The sequence below is a fragment of the Eschrichtius robustus genome, chromosome X (genome assembly GCF_028021215.1).
Source record: "Eschrichtius robustus isolate mEscRob2 chromosome X, mEscRob2.pri, whole genome shotgun sequence".
NCBI classification, from domain to species: domain Eukaryota; kingdom Metazoa; phylum Chordata; class Mammalia; order Artiodactyla; family Eschrichtiidae; genus Eschrichtius; species Eschrichtius robustus.
In genome coordinates, this window is record NC_090845.1 from 117,800,979 (window position 1) to 117,818,464 (window position 17,486).

Below are 17,486 nucleotides of genomic sequence, written 5' to 3' on the forward strand. Positions count from 1 at the left end.
CCGCAACTAGATTTCTCATCAGTTTTACTCAGTCCTGTTTGGATTTCCACTTGGAGTAGTCGTCTACTTTTGTGGAGTCAAATGCCCCTGCACCAGAATAGTCCTGGGAATCCTGAGTCTTAGGTGCACTGGAACAGTCTGTCAGTTTTATGCACCTGGTAGCAGTATCAGCTTACACTGAGAAGCCTGCTTCCTTCCTCCCGAGGCTCTGAGACTGTTCTTTATCATTCCTTCCAGAAGACTCACTCTAGCCCAGAGCTGTCCTACAGAACTTTCTACAGTGGTAGAAACGTTCTGTGTCTGGCTGTTGAACATTTGAAATGTGGCTAAGTAGGACTGAGGAACCAAATTATTTACTTTGTTTAATTTTAATTCATTTAAACTTAGATTTAAATAGCCACATGTGGTTAGTGGCTGCTCTATCAGATGGCATCAGCTCTATCGAGTTTATAGCAGGGCCCTTTAAGTAAGCGTGAAGGGAGAGCAGAAACCAAGTGCTGAAAGATGGAATGGTTCTGTTTCATTTTTTAGAGTAACCAACAGTATCAGAATGGAGGAAACTGGAGTGCCTTATTAGAGAATAGTACACAAGTGAATGGACCTACTTGTAACTTTTTATTAACTTAGTGTATGATAACCCTGAGGCAAAAACATTATGAACAGAGAAGGCCTTGATAAATCTTCAGGGTTTTAAAATCTGTCCCAGTACAGTGTGTGCTATATAATCACTTTCAAACAACAGAGCTATTTTAAACTCAGCCACAAAATCTTCTTCAGAAGCCAGTTTGTTATCTGTCACCTTGTTACTACCCAGCTTGAAAAGGTACACAATTTCCTATAGTAGTATTTGGCCTATACAAAATTAACCTAAAGTAACCTGAGCTTCTGTCTTTGACTTACAACTTTCCCTGTGTTGGAAGCCTGAACTATATAAGACAGTTTACTGTTGAGCTCATTAAAAATATATGAAGCATATCTATTATACCTAATTATTTCTAACACACACCCCTCCATCCTGATACCACGGGTCAGGAGATGAGGGAGTAAGCCTTTGGTGCTAGCAGCCACCTAGGAGGGTGCTAAAGATGGTTTGGTGTACAATACCCTGTCCATTTTAGTATTCTGAATTTTGGACCCGGTCCTGGAAAAGAGCAGCATTAGAAAGAGGTGTCATGTCAGCATACAGATACCTGAGAACCCCAAGAAGCCACAGCCTTAGCTGTATTAATAACCGGAGCAACAGTGCTTTCTGAAAACCACAATAGCAGGTAACATAACCTTAGGGATTTTAACTTCTCTAGAAGTAAGGAACCCTTTATTATTCTTTCTGTCTTATTTGCTGATTTTTCTACAATTGTCGATAGCAGAAACACTCAAATGCAGCACATAAGGATGAAGGTAGGCCTTTTAAGAGTACACATTTATGTTGGGTGAGGCAACAACTCTGCCTTCATTTAGAAAGTAATTCTTGGGACTTCCCTGGTGGTCCAGTGGTTAAGACTCCACGCTCCCAATGCAGGGGGCCTGGGTTCGATCCCTGGTCAGGGAACTAGATCCCACATGCCACAACTAAGACCTGGTGCAGCCAAATAAATAAATAAATAAATATTTTTTTTTAAAAGTAATTCTTTTATTGCCTCACCTTGAGAACAAACTGTATACTCAATGTGTAGTCCTTTTTATTTTTGTGAGCTACTAATTCTATTTTATATAAGGTTCTCTTTTCAAAAAAGAATTTAACATACCTCAAAATGTACATATTTCAATATTTAAATATACAAATTTAAGTATACATACACATACTAAATACTGATAGATGGCATTACATTTTAAACCTTAGTTGTTAAAATATAATTACTCTTGGGACTTCCCTGGAGGTCCAGTGGTTAGGACTCCATGCTTTCACTGCCGAGGGCCCGGGTTGGTTCCCTAGTCAGGGAACTAAGACCCTGTGAGCTGCGTGGCACGGCCAAAACAAACAAACAAATAAATAGATATAAATTACTCTTTAAAAGCTTATTATAAGACTCTTGGTTTTTATCATCATGACTTAAATTATAACCTAGTGCCCAGAGCTTGGTTTCTAATGCCACTCTCCAATGAAAGGAACCAGGGCTTTTGGGGGAAATGGCTGATTCCAAGGCTAGGGCAGGGAAAGTACAAGATGAGCCTAGAATATCATGCGGTGCCAGAAATTAAGAAAGTGCCCAGGACTTCCCTGGCAGTCCAGTGGTTAAGACTCCATGCTCCCAATGCAGGGGACACGGGTTTGAACCCCTGGTTGGGGAACTAAGGATCCCGCATGCCGCATGGTGCGGCAAAAAAAAAAAAAAAAAAAAAGTGCTCAAAGAATGGTGGGGAAATATCAAGACACAGGAGCCAACATAGAGGGACTCCCAACAGCCAAATCTTGGGCAATTTGGGCAACAAAGTAATGCTATTAATGGATCATTACCTATAAGATAAAATTGGAACCCATGAGTCCATGATGATATAAATAATTTAATAAATAATGACTGGGGAGAAGGGAACGCTCTCCATTATCATAGCATTTCAGCTAATAAACTAAGAAGGAATGATGTTAATAGGAAAATCAACATTTGACAAACACCCCAGTAATAATTACTTCAGGCAAGAATCATCAGTGGATGCTAAAATTGGTGAAAGTTTGATGAGGAACAATATTTACATAGTCTCAGTATCATTCCTCATAACCTTTATTAGTTACAAAGGGGAAAATAGTATCTTTATAGTGAAGAAACCTGGCAGACACTGCCTTAACTGAGTGATGCAAATGAACATCAGTAATGGGACAGATTGGTAGCATGTGCCTCCAAATACGAAGCACTGTGAAGGACACACCATCACAACTGTTGTATCTCTGGCCCAGAATGGAATGCCTGAAATTTAATGAGGTCGTACCATTGGACAAACCCAAATTGAGGGAAATTGTACAGAATAATAACTCGCCAGTGCCCTTCAAAATTGTCAAGATCGTATATACACTATTGATACTATGTATAAAATAGATAACTAATGAGAATCTACTGTATAGCACAGGAAACTCTACTCAGTGGTCTGCGGTGACCTAAATGGGAAGGAAATCCAAAAAAGAGGGGATATATGTATACACATAGCTGATTCACTTTGCTGTACAGTAGAAACTAACACAACATTGTAAAGCAACTATACTCCAATTAAAAAAAAAAAAGTCAAGATCACAAAGACTGAGGAACTGTTCCAGAATGAAGGAGACTTAAGGATATGCAACATGCATTCCTGGATTCAGCCCTGGTCCAGGAAAGGGATATTAACGAGACAATTGGTGAAATTTAAATAAGGGTTCTAGATTAGTTAACACTGTTGTAGCAATGTGAGTTTCCTGATTTTGATCATTGTACTGGGTGTGGTTGTATTGGATGTTAACACGGGAAGGTTATACTGGAAACTTTGAGAGAGAAAGCAAGAAGAAATAGGGCAGCAGGAGAATCAGGAAGGTGGTGTTCCAGAAGCCAAAGAGATGGCAGAGACATTCAAGAACAAAGTGATAAATAGTATCAAATGCAATGTAAAGGACAGTTATACAAGGCCAAAGATAGTGTCCATTGGATTTGGCAAGATAGCAGTCAATGGTGTTCTTTGTCAAAGCTGTTTCAGTCCAATGGTGGGTGCAGAAGACAGAGGACAATGAAAGTTTGTTGAGAGGAGCTGGGAAGTGAGAAAGTAGAGCAAATATGGAGAGACTCATCACCTCTGGGCCTGGAGGATAAAGGGGAAGAAGCAGTGTAGATGTGGGTGGAAGGAACTGATGTGATTCAGGCCTGATTCCTTCCCTCTCTTCATAAGTTAATGGGTTGAGTCTTCATTCTAGAGTGAATTTGATGGGGTCGAATGGGGATGAATGTTCAGAGCATTACTGAGGGGAACAAGATGGGGAGCTGACCAAGCACTTGTAAAGGATTGTGGAGGGGTGTTTAGGGCCCAGTTGAGGTTTGAGACCATGAATCTGTAGAGGAACCAATCCCCATGGTTGCAGGGTTTTCTCCTACAGCCCTCCACAGCCTAACAGGGGTAGACAAAACAGGCTGTGGGTTGAGCCAGGGTGTGGCTTTGCCATTGTGGCAGAGCAGAATTAGAAGGGTACAAAGGACTTCTGGCAGTGGTGAGAGTGTGGTTCATGTGGGATGCAAACTGAACTGGGAAGTCAGGGATGTAAGGGAAGCCAAGAACAGGGTGATAGACCGTGGAATTGGAGGTCTCCCGTGAATCTGAAGCACGCTTAACGTTAGGCAGGTGGCCAAAGTGAACTGGAGAGGAAGAAAACTCTCAGAGATTGGGGGACTTCAGTTGAAGAGCTGCCATCAGCAGCACTGGAAAGCATCCCCCAGCCGGCCCTATACCATTGTAGGGGGACTATACATTCCAGTTTGCCCAAAACATTCCCAGTTTATGTGTTATCCCGGCATCTTGTCCAGTTTAGCATTTGTCCCAGAGTTTTCATTTTCCCACGAAGTGTATTAATAGTTGAATTGAAATAAGCCAGGATGGGTCTGTTGCATCACCACTTTTTAATTCCAGCTTCTGCCTTGGTCTCGTCTACTAGCTTGTAAGATGCGTGTACAGAGAACCAAATTCTCACTTTAACAGAGAGTTAAACCTAAACAACAACCAGTGATAACTCTTCTCCCTTTTCCTAAGTTTTTCCAAATACAATGTAACTAACAGCTCCCTGCCTCTCAAGGACAGTGTGCTGGGTGTTCACTGATAACAAAGCAAGGGCACTGACACTGGGAGTTAAAGACAACCGACTCATTCTTGTCCTGGGTAGGGATTGGGGGGAGCAGTATTCACCACTGTGCCCCTTGCTGGACACTGGGTGTGCCAGCTGGGTGTGCCCGTGCAAGATAAAAGAAGCTGCTAGGCCACCAGTCAGTAGGCCGGTGGACACAGGGAATTACATATTTACGTGTATGTAAAATATATTCAGGAAATAGAGGCAGAAATATGTCCTGCCATAGAACATAATACAGCAAGGAATCTGAATGCTCTTGGTACAATGGTTATGTCATTCATTATATGTTGCAAATCTACAACCCTTATTTTTTTTTAAATTTGCAGTCCACCGTTTCAGCATGGGTTCAAAAAACTGAAGTGCATAACTGATAAAAAAAATACCAAATTTGTTATTCAAGAAAATTGGTCATGAATGTGTAACATGAACAAAACATTTTTGATAGTTATTAGCCACACGCAGGTGGGGCTCAGTGATGTCACTGACCACGTGAAAACCAGAAGACATGTCTACAGAGACAGCATCATCATCTACCTCAAAGGTTTGTAGTTATTTTAAGAAGGCTGTGCAGCAAAGGTGATTTAACAAGATGCAGCTGCAGAGAGGGTATCTTCATGTTGCTCGTGAATGACATTTTTTAGATCAAATAACTTCTTCAAAATTCATTTACTCAGTTTTGATTTCAGGTTTCCTTGTACATGATGAAAAATGAAACAATACCTTTTAATAAGTAGCTCTATTTGCAGGAGAACTTCACAGTTAAATGATGTCAGTTTTATATTGATATCGTGAGATGATTCAAATCGAAAATCAGTTATATTAGTCAGGGTTCTCCAGAGAAACAGAACTAACAGGATGTGTGTGTGTGTGTGTGTGTGTGTGTGTGTGTGTGTGTGTGTGTGTGTGTGGAGAGAGAGAGATTTTAAGGAATTGGCTCACACGGTTGTGGAGACCTGGTGAGTCCAAAATCTGATGGAGAAGGCCAACAGGCTGGACACAGGGAAGAGGTGCAGTTCCAGTCCAAAGGCTGGCAGAAGTCCTTCTTGCCTGCAGGGGAGGTCAGCCTTTGTTCTATTCAGGCCTTCAGATGATTGGATGAGGCCTACCCACATTAGGGAACGTAATCTGCTTTACTCCACTGATTTAAATGTTAATCTCATCCAAAAAAACACCTTCACAGAAACAAACAGAATAATGTTTGACCAAATATCTGGGCACCATGGCCAAGCCAAGTTGAAACATAAAAATTAACCATCACATTGGTTAATTCCAGTAATGGTTCAATTTGTCATCCAATTCATGGAATCAAAGTAAAGCTAATGGGAATTTATTCTGATGAAGGCGAAACATCTGACATTGAGAAAGCTATTGTAAATTCAGCTTGAAAAGTCAACATTTAGGATAAGTATTTTTTAAATAAATTTATTTATTTATTTTTATTTTTGGCTGCATTGGGTCTTCATTGCTGCGCACGGGCCTTCTCTAGTTGTGGGGAGCGGGGGCTACTCTTCGTTGCGGTGCGCGGGCTTCTCATTGCGGTGGCTTCTCGTTGTGGAGCACAGGCTCTAGGTGCACAGGCTTCAGTAGTTGTGGCACGCAGGCTTCAGTAGTTGCGGCTCACGGGCTCTAGAGCGCAGGCTCAGTAGTTGTGGTGCACGGGCTTAGCTGCTCCGTGGCATGTGGGATCTTCCCGGACCAGGGCTCGAACCCGTGTACCCTGCATTGGCAGGTGGATTCTTAACCACTGCACCACCAGGGAAGCCCTAGGATAAGTATTTATGCAGTGATAATTTTTTTTTTTCATAGAAATACAGATTTTGGTGGACCACAGCACCATGGTAAAAACAAGGTTTTTACTAAGCGAAGAAACGTGTGGAGCAGAAATATACTCAGAATTGGTTGTGGTACAGAAATAATTCCTCATTATGTCCACATAAGTGGATTACAAAACTGTTTCTGGAAAGTCAGGAGTGGGGCAGGGGAATCTTGGGTTATACCCATGCTTTCCTTATTTCTTCCTGCGTGCAGATATTCTAGTAAAGATCGGTGGCATATGTAGCATATTTGACACCCAGAATGACAAAATTATACGAGAAAATTATTTTGTCTATCTGACAAAATTATTTTCTGTAATAATTAGTAAAAAACATTATTTTCTTGATTTCGTCTTTAGTTTTAAAACAATTAAAAATTTAAAAGAATACATTTCAATTTTAAATACATTGTCCAAATTCAGTAAAATATTTCATATATTAACCAGATTTTCACTTACCAAACAAAAGGATTACGTCTTGTAGCCTGCATTCTGTTTGCTGTTTTAAATTTTAAACACAAGTAAAAGCTCCAAGTTGTCACCTAGAATGACAGGGTTGAAATAATGACTGTTTCTTTGTCTTTAAAGTCACAGGGCTTTCACCATTTATTTCAAATCTCTGTTAAAATACAGGAGTATGTGGCACCATAGGGGCTGGAGAAAGAAACTGCAAGCCAGAAGCAAGCTGGAAGGGTTCTGAAGTGTTGGTATCTAATTTAGAAACCAGTGTGGGTGGCTGAGTCCGTTTGTGTCAGGGGCCAAATGTATAACCGAAAGTTCTCTGAATTAACTTCCCAGTGAAACAATGATTGCTAAAAGAATAAGTAATAAAAATGTGCTAATATGAACTTCAAAGCCTATATACCCAATGGAAATGCACTCTTGTTCGCCAAAAGATATGTAAAAAAAAAAGTTCATAGCACTATTTTTTAGAGAAAGAGACTGAAGCTCCGAGTTCAATGACTTGCCCCGTTTCACCAATCTCCTACCATCACACTTCCCTCAGTGGCCTTAATGGAGGCCACCAACTTTGTGCTGGGCACTGTGGTGGGTGCTGGAGCTACACAGATGAGCACGTTAGGAATGGAACAACTCTTATTTGCTTACCCGACCCATTGGAGAGTCGGGGAAGATTTTTTCCCCCATTTCCGTATCGGGAATTGTGGTGGCAAAGAATATAGATCAGCAAAGGAGATAGTTCCCATTTACTGATTGTGCACTGTCCTAAGTGCTGTACCATATATATATACATATGCATACACCATACACGTACACATCATCTTCTTTAATCCTCAACGATCCTTGTTAATATCCCCATTTTACTGAGACGAGAAAGAGAGGCTCAGTGAGCCTGATTCGCACAAGGTCACAGAACAGTTAAGGGTTCCCCTCGGATTTGTACCCTTATCGGGCTGACTCTAGGGCTCTAGGTCTCAACTCTTATATCCAGTTAAAGATTTTTGTTAGAACCCGGCCACGAGTCAGGAAAATGGAAGCCGCAATGCAGTCCAAGGAACCTGAAGAGCCGGCGCCCAGTTTAGGGCCACTGGGAAGAAAGGAGGGCGGCGGCAGGTCTGGGAATTTGGGAGCCGTCTGGATGAGAGACTGAGGGAAAGAGGAAGAGAGGCTGCGCGGGAGTCTCCGCTTCTTCGGGAAGAAAATTCCCACGGCCACCTCGGGAGCGTGGAAACCCGCAGGCACCCACGGGGGCGGCGCGGGGAGCGCGCGGGCGGCTCTGGGCGGGGCCTCGGGGCGGAGCGGGGGCGGGGCCTGCTGCGCCTGGGCTCTTGGCGGCGGCGAAGAGCGCTCGGGCGGACCACTCTGCTTTCCCGCGCGGCGCCGCCTCCTGCCGCGCCTCCGCCTCCTGCTCGGCCCCGCCGCCGGCTTCCTCCTCTCCAGACTGCCCTCAGCCCGCGCGCCAGCCGGCTCCGTTATGGCGACCCGCAGCCCCAGCGTCGTGGTGAGCAGCTTGGCCCGCCAGGCCCGTGGCGGCGGCGGCCGGTCCCTGAGGCGCGGGGCCGCAGTGCGGGCTCGGGCCGGCGTGGCCCGGGGCCGGGGGGCGGGGGGCGGCAGCAGCCTCCTGGGTTCGGCCGCGCGTCACACCCGGGCGGCTGGGGGGATGGAACGGTGAGGTCGGGGTGGCCGCCTCTGATGAGCCCCGGGAAGGAGGGCTGCGTGTGGGAGGAGAGGGTGGAAATGGCGTTTTGGTTGACATGTGCCGCTTGCGAGCGTGCTATGGGGAGGGGCCGTGGGCCAGTTCGGGAATGATCTGGCGGGGTGAGGGTGGGAGCTTTCTTAGGAGGGGCTCTTCTCTGTCGGTCTGCGGTGTGTGGGTAAGGTCCTCGGGGCAGCTCCGTGAGAGGGCCCAGGAGCACGGAAACGACCACATGGGAGGCATGCGGGGACTGGTATTTTCACCTAGTTCTGCAAACATTGTAATGATTATTTGTGGGAATGCGCATTGCCTCATTGCATCCTCACGGCAGCCTTGGCAGCGGTAACCATGCCTACCTTTTTACACACGTAGAAAGTAGTTAGCCGATATTAGGTAGCTTTCCCACGGCCCAGAGGTAGCCAGGCCTCGTAATCAGATCTGCTTGAATCCGGATCCTATGCTCTTTGATGCTGCAGGGGACAAAAAATGCGAATCTGGTCCTTACCTTCAAGGACATTGGCACCATAATCCGTCTTTGGTATCCTGTCTCCAACCTCATTGGTTCTTTTCCTTGTTTCTCGAACAAGCCAAGCTGCTCCCTCCCCTTACCCTCCCTTTCTGATCACGCTTGCTAAAATAGCCAACCCTCTCTCAATAGTTAAATGCCTTAGCCTGCATTATTACTATTATTATTATTATTTTAGCAGTTACCTTATTACCTGTTGATTGTCTCGCCCACAAAAACATAAACTTTATAAGGGCAGGAATCACCGCTGTAACCCCAGCGCGTAGTACGGTGCCTGGCATGCAAGAAATTCTCAGTGATGGTCTGTTGGATGAATAAATTAAATAATTAACCACTTGAGCCCTAAAAAGGGAAGGGCTCTAGTTCATATTAGGCATTGTGACTTAAGGTAAAGAGCAGTGCTCTTAATGGAGTCTGGCCTGGGATCCTGCTTGCGTGGGTTATTTACTAGCTGTGTGGCCTTGGGTAACTACCTTTCTGGATTTAAGTGTCTTATGTATAACTGAGGTGCTAGCTACCTCATGGTGTTATTGAAAGGATAGCCGGTCTTTGTGAATGAACAACCTTTGCGTGGTCCCTGACTGGGAATAGTAATAATATCTCTCGATGTGTTTACCTACATAGTCCTGTTTAGTCCTCAGAACAACCCTCTAACAAAAGTATGATTATTGTTTTACAGATGAGGAATCCTTGAAGCCTCAGTGAGAGGTTAAGTAACTTAACCTCTTAACATAACATACCCAGTGTCACACAGTTATTAAGAGGACCTCAGACTCAAACCTAGGTCTCTCTCAAGGGCCCATACACTTAAATGTTATGCTAATAGTAGGTACTCAACTGTTTTTATTCAGTTGCTGAGGAAGTTAGATGCTTTTAAGCTTTGGGGTCCAATGGCTGCACCAGCATACAGTGAATTATTTTTGCTAGAACTGGCTGTTAGTTTTGTTTGAACATCAAGATATTCATTGTGTTTTCGGTTTGCAAATTCCTGTTCCTTTTTTTATTTCCTTCCCAGAAATTGTCTTCATGTTAGCAGTGACGGACACTTAAATAGTGCTTACTGTGTGCTGGTTACTAAGCCCTTTACACATATTAACTGGTTTGATATTTATAAAAAAAAATTTTATGTGGCTCAGAGAGGTTAAGTAACTTTCCCAAGATTACCCAGCAATACTAGGATTTGAATCTAAGCTATCTGGCCCCAGAGTCTGCTCTTAACCTCTCCACTTTTAGGTTCATAGTGACAGTAGTAGATATTTATTTAGTACCTACTATGCTTTAGGCATTAAAGTAAATATTTTGCAACGTTGTCTAATATAACTGCCCTAAAGATACATAATAGGAGGGAGGGAGATAAACACTAGTATGACCTTGGAGGCACAGATGGGTGAACTATTGATAACTTGCCCAGTATCACTTAGATGAAATTGACCCGCAGATCTGCCTGATATGACCCATGCTACTTGTAACTATCTCTCTAAACTTCCAGGGTAAACTTGGACACACTTGAACAAAGAACAAGCTTCTGAATTTTTGCAAGTTATTGTGAAACATCAGATATACATTGTGTGGATAAAATATCTTCTAAATTTCAGGGTGGTAGTGCTAGAAATGTAACCCCTATTAACTGGACTTAAATCTTACCCTGCTAATAATTTTCACAGAATTGATAAAATAGTGCATTGTTTTGGTCCACAACCCTATCATTGTTATCATCAGGGTTTAGACTGACAATGTAGACCAAGATTATTCTTGATGACCACCAAGAAATGGAGCAGTTGAGTTTGGGGGTTTCATTCTACAAATTGATTAACGTGACATGCATACTGTAGATTCATCTTAATTGTTTTCTGTCCATTTTTTGTATCTAGGTATCACAGAAAGTCCATAGGCAGGAGGTAGGAAAAAGACAAAAGGACCAACCAGATCAGCAGAGAAGAGGGGTCTCAGAGTTCTCTTTTAGATTTCTGTAGTTCACTAGGCAGTAACTGGGCCATGTCATTCTTTTCCCCTGTGAAGAGATGCTAAAGATGTGCTAGTGTGCTCTTCTTCCTATCTGTAATTGTATATTGTGTGCATTGGTCAGATTTATAGGCTATAAAAGTGTCAACCACGATCGTTAATACTGAGACTGGATTGTTATTTTCCTGCCAGTGGCTACCAAATTACTAACAAACATTTAGAATATCTTGCTACTAATAAGAATTCAAACAAACACTTCAAATTGCTATGAAACTACTATCTTCAGCACTGTGCTTCTGATAATTGATAGGCATTTATGTTTTGCCCAGAATTAACATGCCTGTCATTCCACTGTGCACACTGGAAAGGAAAGATGATAGTGTTAGATAGTAGTTATGGGCCCGCTTACGTAGAAGCAGGTAATAATTTATCCCTGAGTTGAATAGAATGCTGATTTTAATTCTTGTAACCCTTAGATTCTTGTAAACCTTTTAATTCTTTTCACATTTAGGGATAAATGCATCAGTAGTTCATAATTTTGGTCTTACGATATCCTGAGTTATCACAAATTATCCCAAGGGGATGACACATCTGCTTCGGTGTTTTTTTGAGAATTTTAAAGTGTCTGAATATAAAAGGTAAAAATATTGCCACCTAGCCATTTCTGCCCATTCTAGAAGCTTGGAATTATTGTTGGTTACTAGGAATAAAATAAAATGTATTTTATCTATTACTGTGCATCTTTTAATTCATATTTTAAGACTCGCTTCCTCACTTCCATTTAGTCTTGTTTGGACCCAGGAACATTGTCATTTTTTGACCACAAACAGGCTTAAGCAATCCTCCTCACAGATGATGAATTGATGTTGCATGTGTTGTCTTAGCTCGAGTTAATTTCCTTGCTTACTGTAATTTTAGATAGTATATCTGTGTAATTAGACATGTGTAAACCACAAAATTTTTCATGTATGAAAACCATTGTTATCGATGTGACACATAATTATTAAGAATTTGTGGCTTCAGTTTTACTGGAAAATAAAATTATTTTGGTAATTTATGATAGCAAAAGATTGACTTTGGTTCTAGACAAAAGATATATAGTAATGTTACATTTCTCAATAATCTTTCATATTAATAAAAGTGCCTTGGGGCTTCCCTGGTGGCGCAGTGGTTGAGAGTCTGCCTGCCAATGCAGGGGACACGGGTTCGAGCCCTGGTCTGGGAGGATCCCACATGCCGCGGAGCAACTAGGCCCGTGAGCCACAATTGCTGAGCGTGCGCGTCTGGAGCCTGTGCTCCGCAACGGGAGAGGCCACCATAGTGAGAGGCCCGCGCACCGCGATGAAGAGTGGCCCCCGCTTGCCGCAACTAGAGAAAGCCCTCGCACAGAAACGAAGACCCAACACAGCCATAAAATAAATAAATTAATTAATTAATTTAATTAAATTAAAAAAAAAAAGTGCCTTGTAGATTTTACCATTAACAAGTATATTACAGATAGGTTAGAATTTGAGAGCTATGTTTTAAAGCTCTGAGGAGATGCAGTCAGATTTCGGAACTGTCTGGGTAAATGGTAAGTAACTGAGAGCTATTAATAACCTATCCTTTGGCCATTTCTGGCTAAACTGGAAATCAGAGTAGGAAAGGTGGATCTGCAGAGAAACCACATTTCATTTGTTTACCACTTCCAGCCCCTCCAGGGCTCTGCCCCAAATATTTTGGGATTGGGCCCTCCCCAAAGCCATCCAGGACCTTCTTTGCGATCTTTAGCCATTTTATGTTAAGTTCATATGTTGAAGCTCTAACCCCCAATGTGATGGTATTTGGAGATGGGGCCTTTGGAAGGTAATTAGGATTAGGTATGGTCATGAGGGTGGGGCCCTGGTCTTTTAAGAAAGACACCGGAGAGTTCCCAGCCCCAGCGCTCAGCACACAGATAGCTAGGAGAAGATGGCTGCCTACAAGCCAAGAGAAGAGGCGTCAGAATGAAACCTACTTTGCTGGCCCCTTGATTTTGGACTTCCCAGACTACAGAACTGTGAGGAATAAATTACTGTTGTTTAAGCCCCCCGGTCTACAGTATTTTGTTGTGGCAGACTAATGCAGTTCTTTTAGAAGGTGTTGGTAATAACCACGTGCTTAGACATGCAACACCAAGTCACAAATAATAAAACAGATGTGATTTATACTCATATATAAAGTTGGGCATTGCTATTGCCTAGTTGATTTAGAAGGCTGTGCTAATTCAGTATCAGAGGCATGCCAGTCTAATTTACTCAGTTTATATCCAGGCAACAGAATATAATGACTACTTTAAGCTTGATATTGCTTTAGGAGGGAGTCATTGGTGCTGGCTGACCTTGGGTTCCATGTTTATCTTTAGTGTGTATAACCGCTTTTGATAATCACACATTTGTGAGCTTGTGAAGTTAGATTTGGTACAGGTTATAAGCTTTAATGTGCTGTATAGTTAGTTGTATGTGTATATGTCTCTTCCATTAGATTATATGCTCTTTGAAGGCTCTAAATTTATAACCTTTGTATCCCCCTACAAAATCTATTGCATAGTACCTTAATCAAGGTGGATGCTGAATGCATTTTTATGTAATTAAACATATTGCAATCCCTTCCTATCAAAGTACCCACTGGATTGTTAACTAATCCATGTTAGATGGGGTTAATTAATACCAGATATTAACCAATATCAGATGGAACAAATAAGGGCTGATAAGATTAAAGGCCACCAAGTATATTTCTGTCTAGCTCTTCTAGAGAATTGAGATTATTAGGCCTGTTTAATATGAAGCTTTGGTGCTTGGGATGATTAAAACAAATTCCTGTCTATTGAATTATATCTTCTGTTATTTCTTATTATCAGTGGTCTAGGTGCAAGCAAGGCTTCTGAGTGAGAGTTTGAGTACCCTCCTAAACTCCCATAATACTTTTTCTGTATTTTTAAAATAGTTTCACACTGTCTTATGGTTATTCATGTATATGTCATATCTTCTACTACACTGTAAGCTCTTTGAGGGTAGTTGTGTCAAACTTATCTAATCCTCTCTAGTATGTACAACATAGTAGGTACTCAATAAATATTTGAGTGTTAGTGATAAGAATTACAGGTTCTGAATAAGGTCCTCACCATTTAAAAATTACTATTCTAATACATACTTGATCATTAAATATGAATTTTTGAAACTTGGATTTTTCATTAATGTAAAATTGAGAAAAAGTGATGTTGGTGCCTTGTTATCATTTAAATAAATTACTTCCTGTTTAACTTTACTTGAAACATACACAAGTACACATATTAGTATAATGAACCCTCATGTAGTCCTTGCCCAGTTCTGACAATTATCTTTGCATGGCCAAATCATACGTTTCTTAAATTAGGACCCCCATAAATACACCCCATGTATTTATAGTGAATTATAACAAAGTTGTGAATTTATGCCTAAAGTACCTCAAGTGATACAGGTTTTATGAATCCTTATTTTTGCCTTTTGGGAAGAGTTATATTGACATGTTTTTTTTTTATCTTGAAATAACATATCAACCCTTTTACACTGAATGTGCTATATAAATCTAATAGTATCGATTGAAAATAAAACCTTTTGAATTGGAAAAAAATTTTTTTAAATTAAAAAACATTTATTTGCCACACCACACGGCTTGTGGAATCTTAGTTCCCCAACCAGGGCCCTCAGCAGTGAAAGCGCGGAGTCCTAACCACTGGACCGCTAGGGAAGTCCCTGAATTGGAAATTAATTTGGCGTGTTGACAGAGAGAGAATTCCTATTTGGGAGGTACATCCGTGCTGGTCTGTCTGTGTTAAACTGCATGTTTGGGATGAACTCTGGGCAGAATTCACATTGGCTTTGATTGAGACAGACAAGACTCTTGAAGTTCTTAGGCTGCCTGCAAAACCCATAGCCAGGCACTGAGCCATTTTCACAGAACCAGTAGGCTTTATAAGTGTTGCATGTTTCAAAGAGTCCTGGGTGGGTCCTGGTTTATGCTTGTGGCAGAAGCAGTGAGTAACTGGGAGGAAGGGGTGAGTAAGTCTCAGGGAAGCCATTTTGGCATTCCGGATCTTGACTTTAAAGCACTATGAAATGGTACGTTTCATTCTTGTCAGGTAATAGCAGATCTGTTCTGATGAGCCTGATATCAATGTTTATCCTCTCGTAGCATCTAGCAAGGTCTAGCTCTTCTTTTCCCAGAACTTTTAACTAAATTTCAGTTTATAAAATTTAGAAAAGTAATGCTTGCTTGTTATGAATCATTATAAAAGTAATGCTTGCTTGAAATACTCTTGTAGGTGACACAAATGTCCTAGTCCCATTCTTTTTTTTTTCTTTTTTTTAACATCTTTATTGGAGTATAATTGCTTTACAGTGGTGTGTTAGTTTCTGCTTTATAACAAAGTGAATCAGCCATACATATACATATATCCCCATATCTCCTCCCTCTTGCTTCTCCCTCCCACCCTCCCTATCCCACCCCTCTAGGTGGTCACAAAGCACCAGCTGATCTCCCTGTGCTATGCGGCTGCTTCCCACTAGCTATCTATTTTACATTTGGTCGTGTATATATGTCCATGCCACTCTCTCACTTCGTCCCAGCTTACCCTTCCCCCTCCCCGTGTCCTCAAGTCCACTCTCTACGTCTGTGTGTTTATTCCTGTCCTGCCCTTAGGTTCAGAACCATTTTTTTTATTTTTTAGATTCCATATATATGTGTTAGCATACGGTATTTGTTTTTCTCTTTCTGACTTACTTCACTCTGTATGACAGACTCTAGGTCCATCCACCTCACTACAAATATAATTCAATTTCGTTTCTTTTTATGGTTAATATTCCATTGTATATATATGCCACATCTTCTTTATCCATTCATCTGTCGATGGACACTTAGGTTGCTTCCATGTCCTGGCTATTGTAAATAGAGCTGCAATGAACATTGTGGTACTCTTTTGAATTATGGTTTTCTCAGGGTATATGCCCAGTAGTGGGATTGCTGGGTCGTATGGTAGCTCTATTTTTAGTTTTTTAAGGAACCTCCATACTCCCATTCTTTTTATAGTAAATGTCTTCGAAATAAGCCTGATGACAATGTTTAGCAGATACATTAGTACTTCACCTTAGAGGACCTGGCATAATCTTTTGCCCCTCAAAATAGGATTTTTTTTCCTGCATATGAAAGTAATACATGTTACTTAAAAAACAAATCAATATTGACTTCGCACCTCGTGCCGAGCGAGTGCCTGTGCCCTGTGTGCTGCTGGAGCTTGCCTGCGGGCACGTCCCAGTCCACCTGCCCGAATCGCTGCCGGACTCCTGGCCACGCGCTCCAAGCGGAAGCGGTGCACAGCTACTCCCAGTCTGACACGACGGTACTTGAAATTCCACTGAAGTCTGGAAAACTCAGAGCTCTTGGGACTGAAAGAGATGACGTGAACCTCAAATTTCTTAGAATATAATTATCAATTCTGTGAATAATAAATGTATCTTAAATATATATATTTTAAAAATTCATTGAAAACCAAGCTACTTGTCCTTAAGCACCTAATACAGTGCTGACTGAAGGAGGAGGTACTCAATAGATATTAACTGATGCAGTGAGATTTAATTATGGTTTGACCAATATTTCTTGCAAACTGCCGAAGTTCATGTCATCAGCTTCTTGAATGTGATTTGGAAGATACTTAGTCTTGAATGTCATGTGAGACAGAGTATTATAATTGTGGTTTGTGTCTTTGAATAAGCTTTAAATGCTGAGTGGGAATTATAAATCAACTATAATTTTTTTAAAAAGTGAAATTGGCAGTGGGAAAAAAAAAAGAAGTCAAAGTATAGAAAGTGGCAGGTCCCCACTTCTTACAGTTGACTATTGTTTGGTATATTCTTCCATACCCACCCTTTCTTTCTTCCTCTCTCCCTCTCTCTCCTGTTTTTTTAATTTTTTGTATTAAAATTTTTTTGTTTGTAGTTTTTGGTTTTTTTTTTTAAACATCTTTATTGGAGTATAATTGCTTTACAATGGTGCGCCAGTTTCTGCTTCATAACAAAGTGAATCAGTCATACATATACATACGTTCCCACATCTCCTCCCTCCTGTGTCTCCCCCCCCCACCCTCCCCATCCCACCCCTCCAGGCGGTCACAAAGCACCGAGCTGATCTCCCTGTGCTATGCGGCTGCTTCCCACTAGCTATCTATTTTACATTTGGTAGTGTA

The 17,486-nt window shown here is 41.6% G+C and overlaps 1 protein-coding gene across 1 annotated transcript in view; it reads left to right on the forward strand.

Moving 5' to 3' along the window:
• Positions 1 to 8,390: 8,390 nt before the first annotated feature.
• LOC137757177 (hypoxanthine-guanine phosphoribosyltransferase) overlaps positions 8,391 to 17,486 on the forward strand; it is a 33,135-nt gene continuing 24,039 nt past the window's right edge. Inside the window, exon 1 of the mRNA XM_068533810.1 lies at positions 8,391 to 8,565. Coding sequence (XP_068389911.1) covers positions 8,539 to 8,565 — 27 coding nt within the window. The 5' untranslated portion in view covers positions 8,391 to 8,538. The remainder of the gene's footprint in view (positions 8,566 to 17,486) is intronic.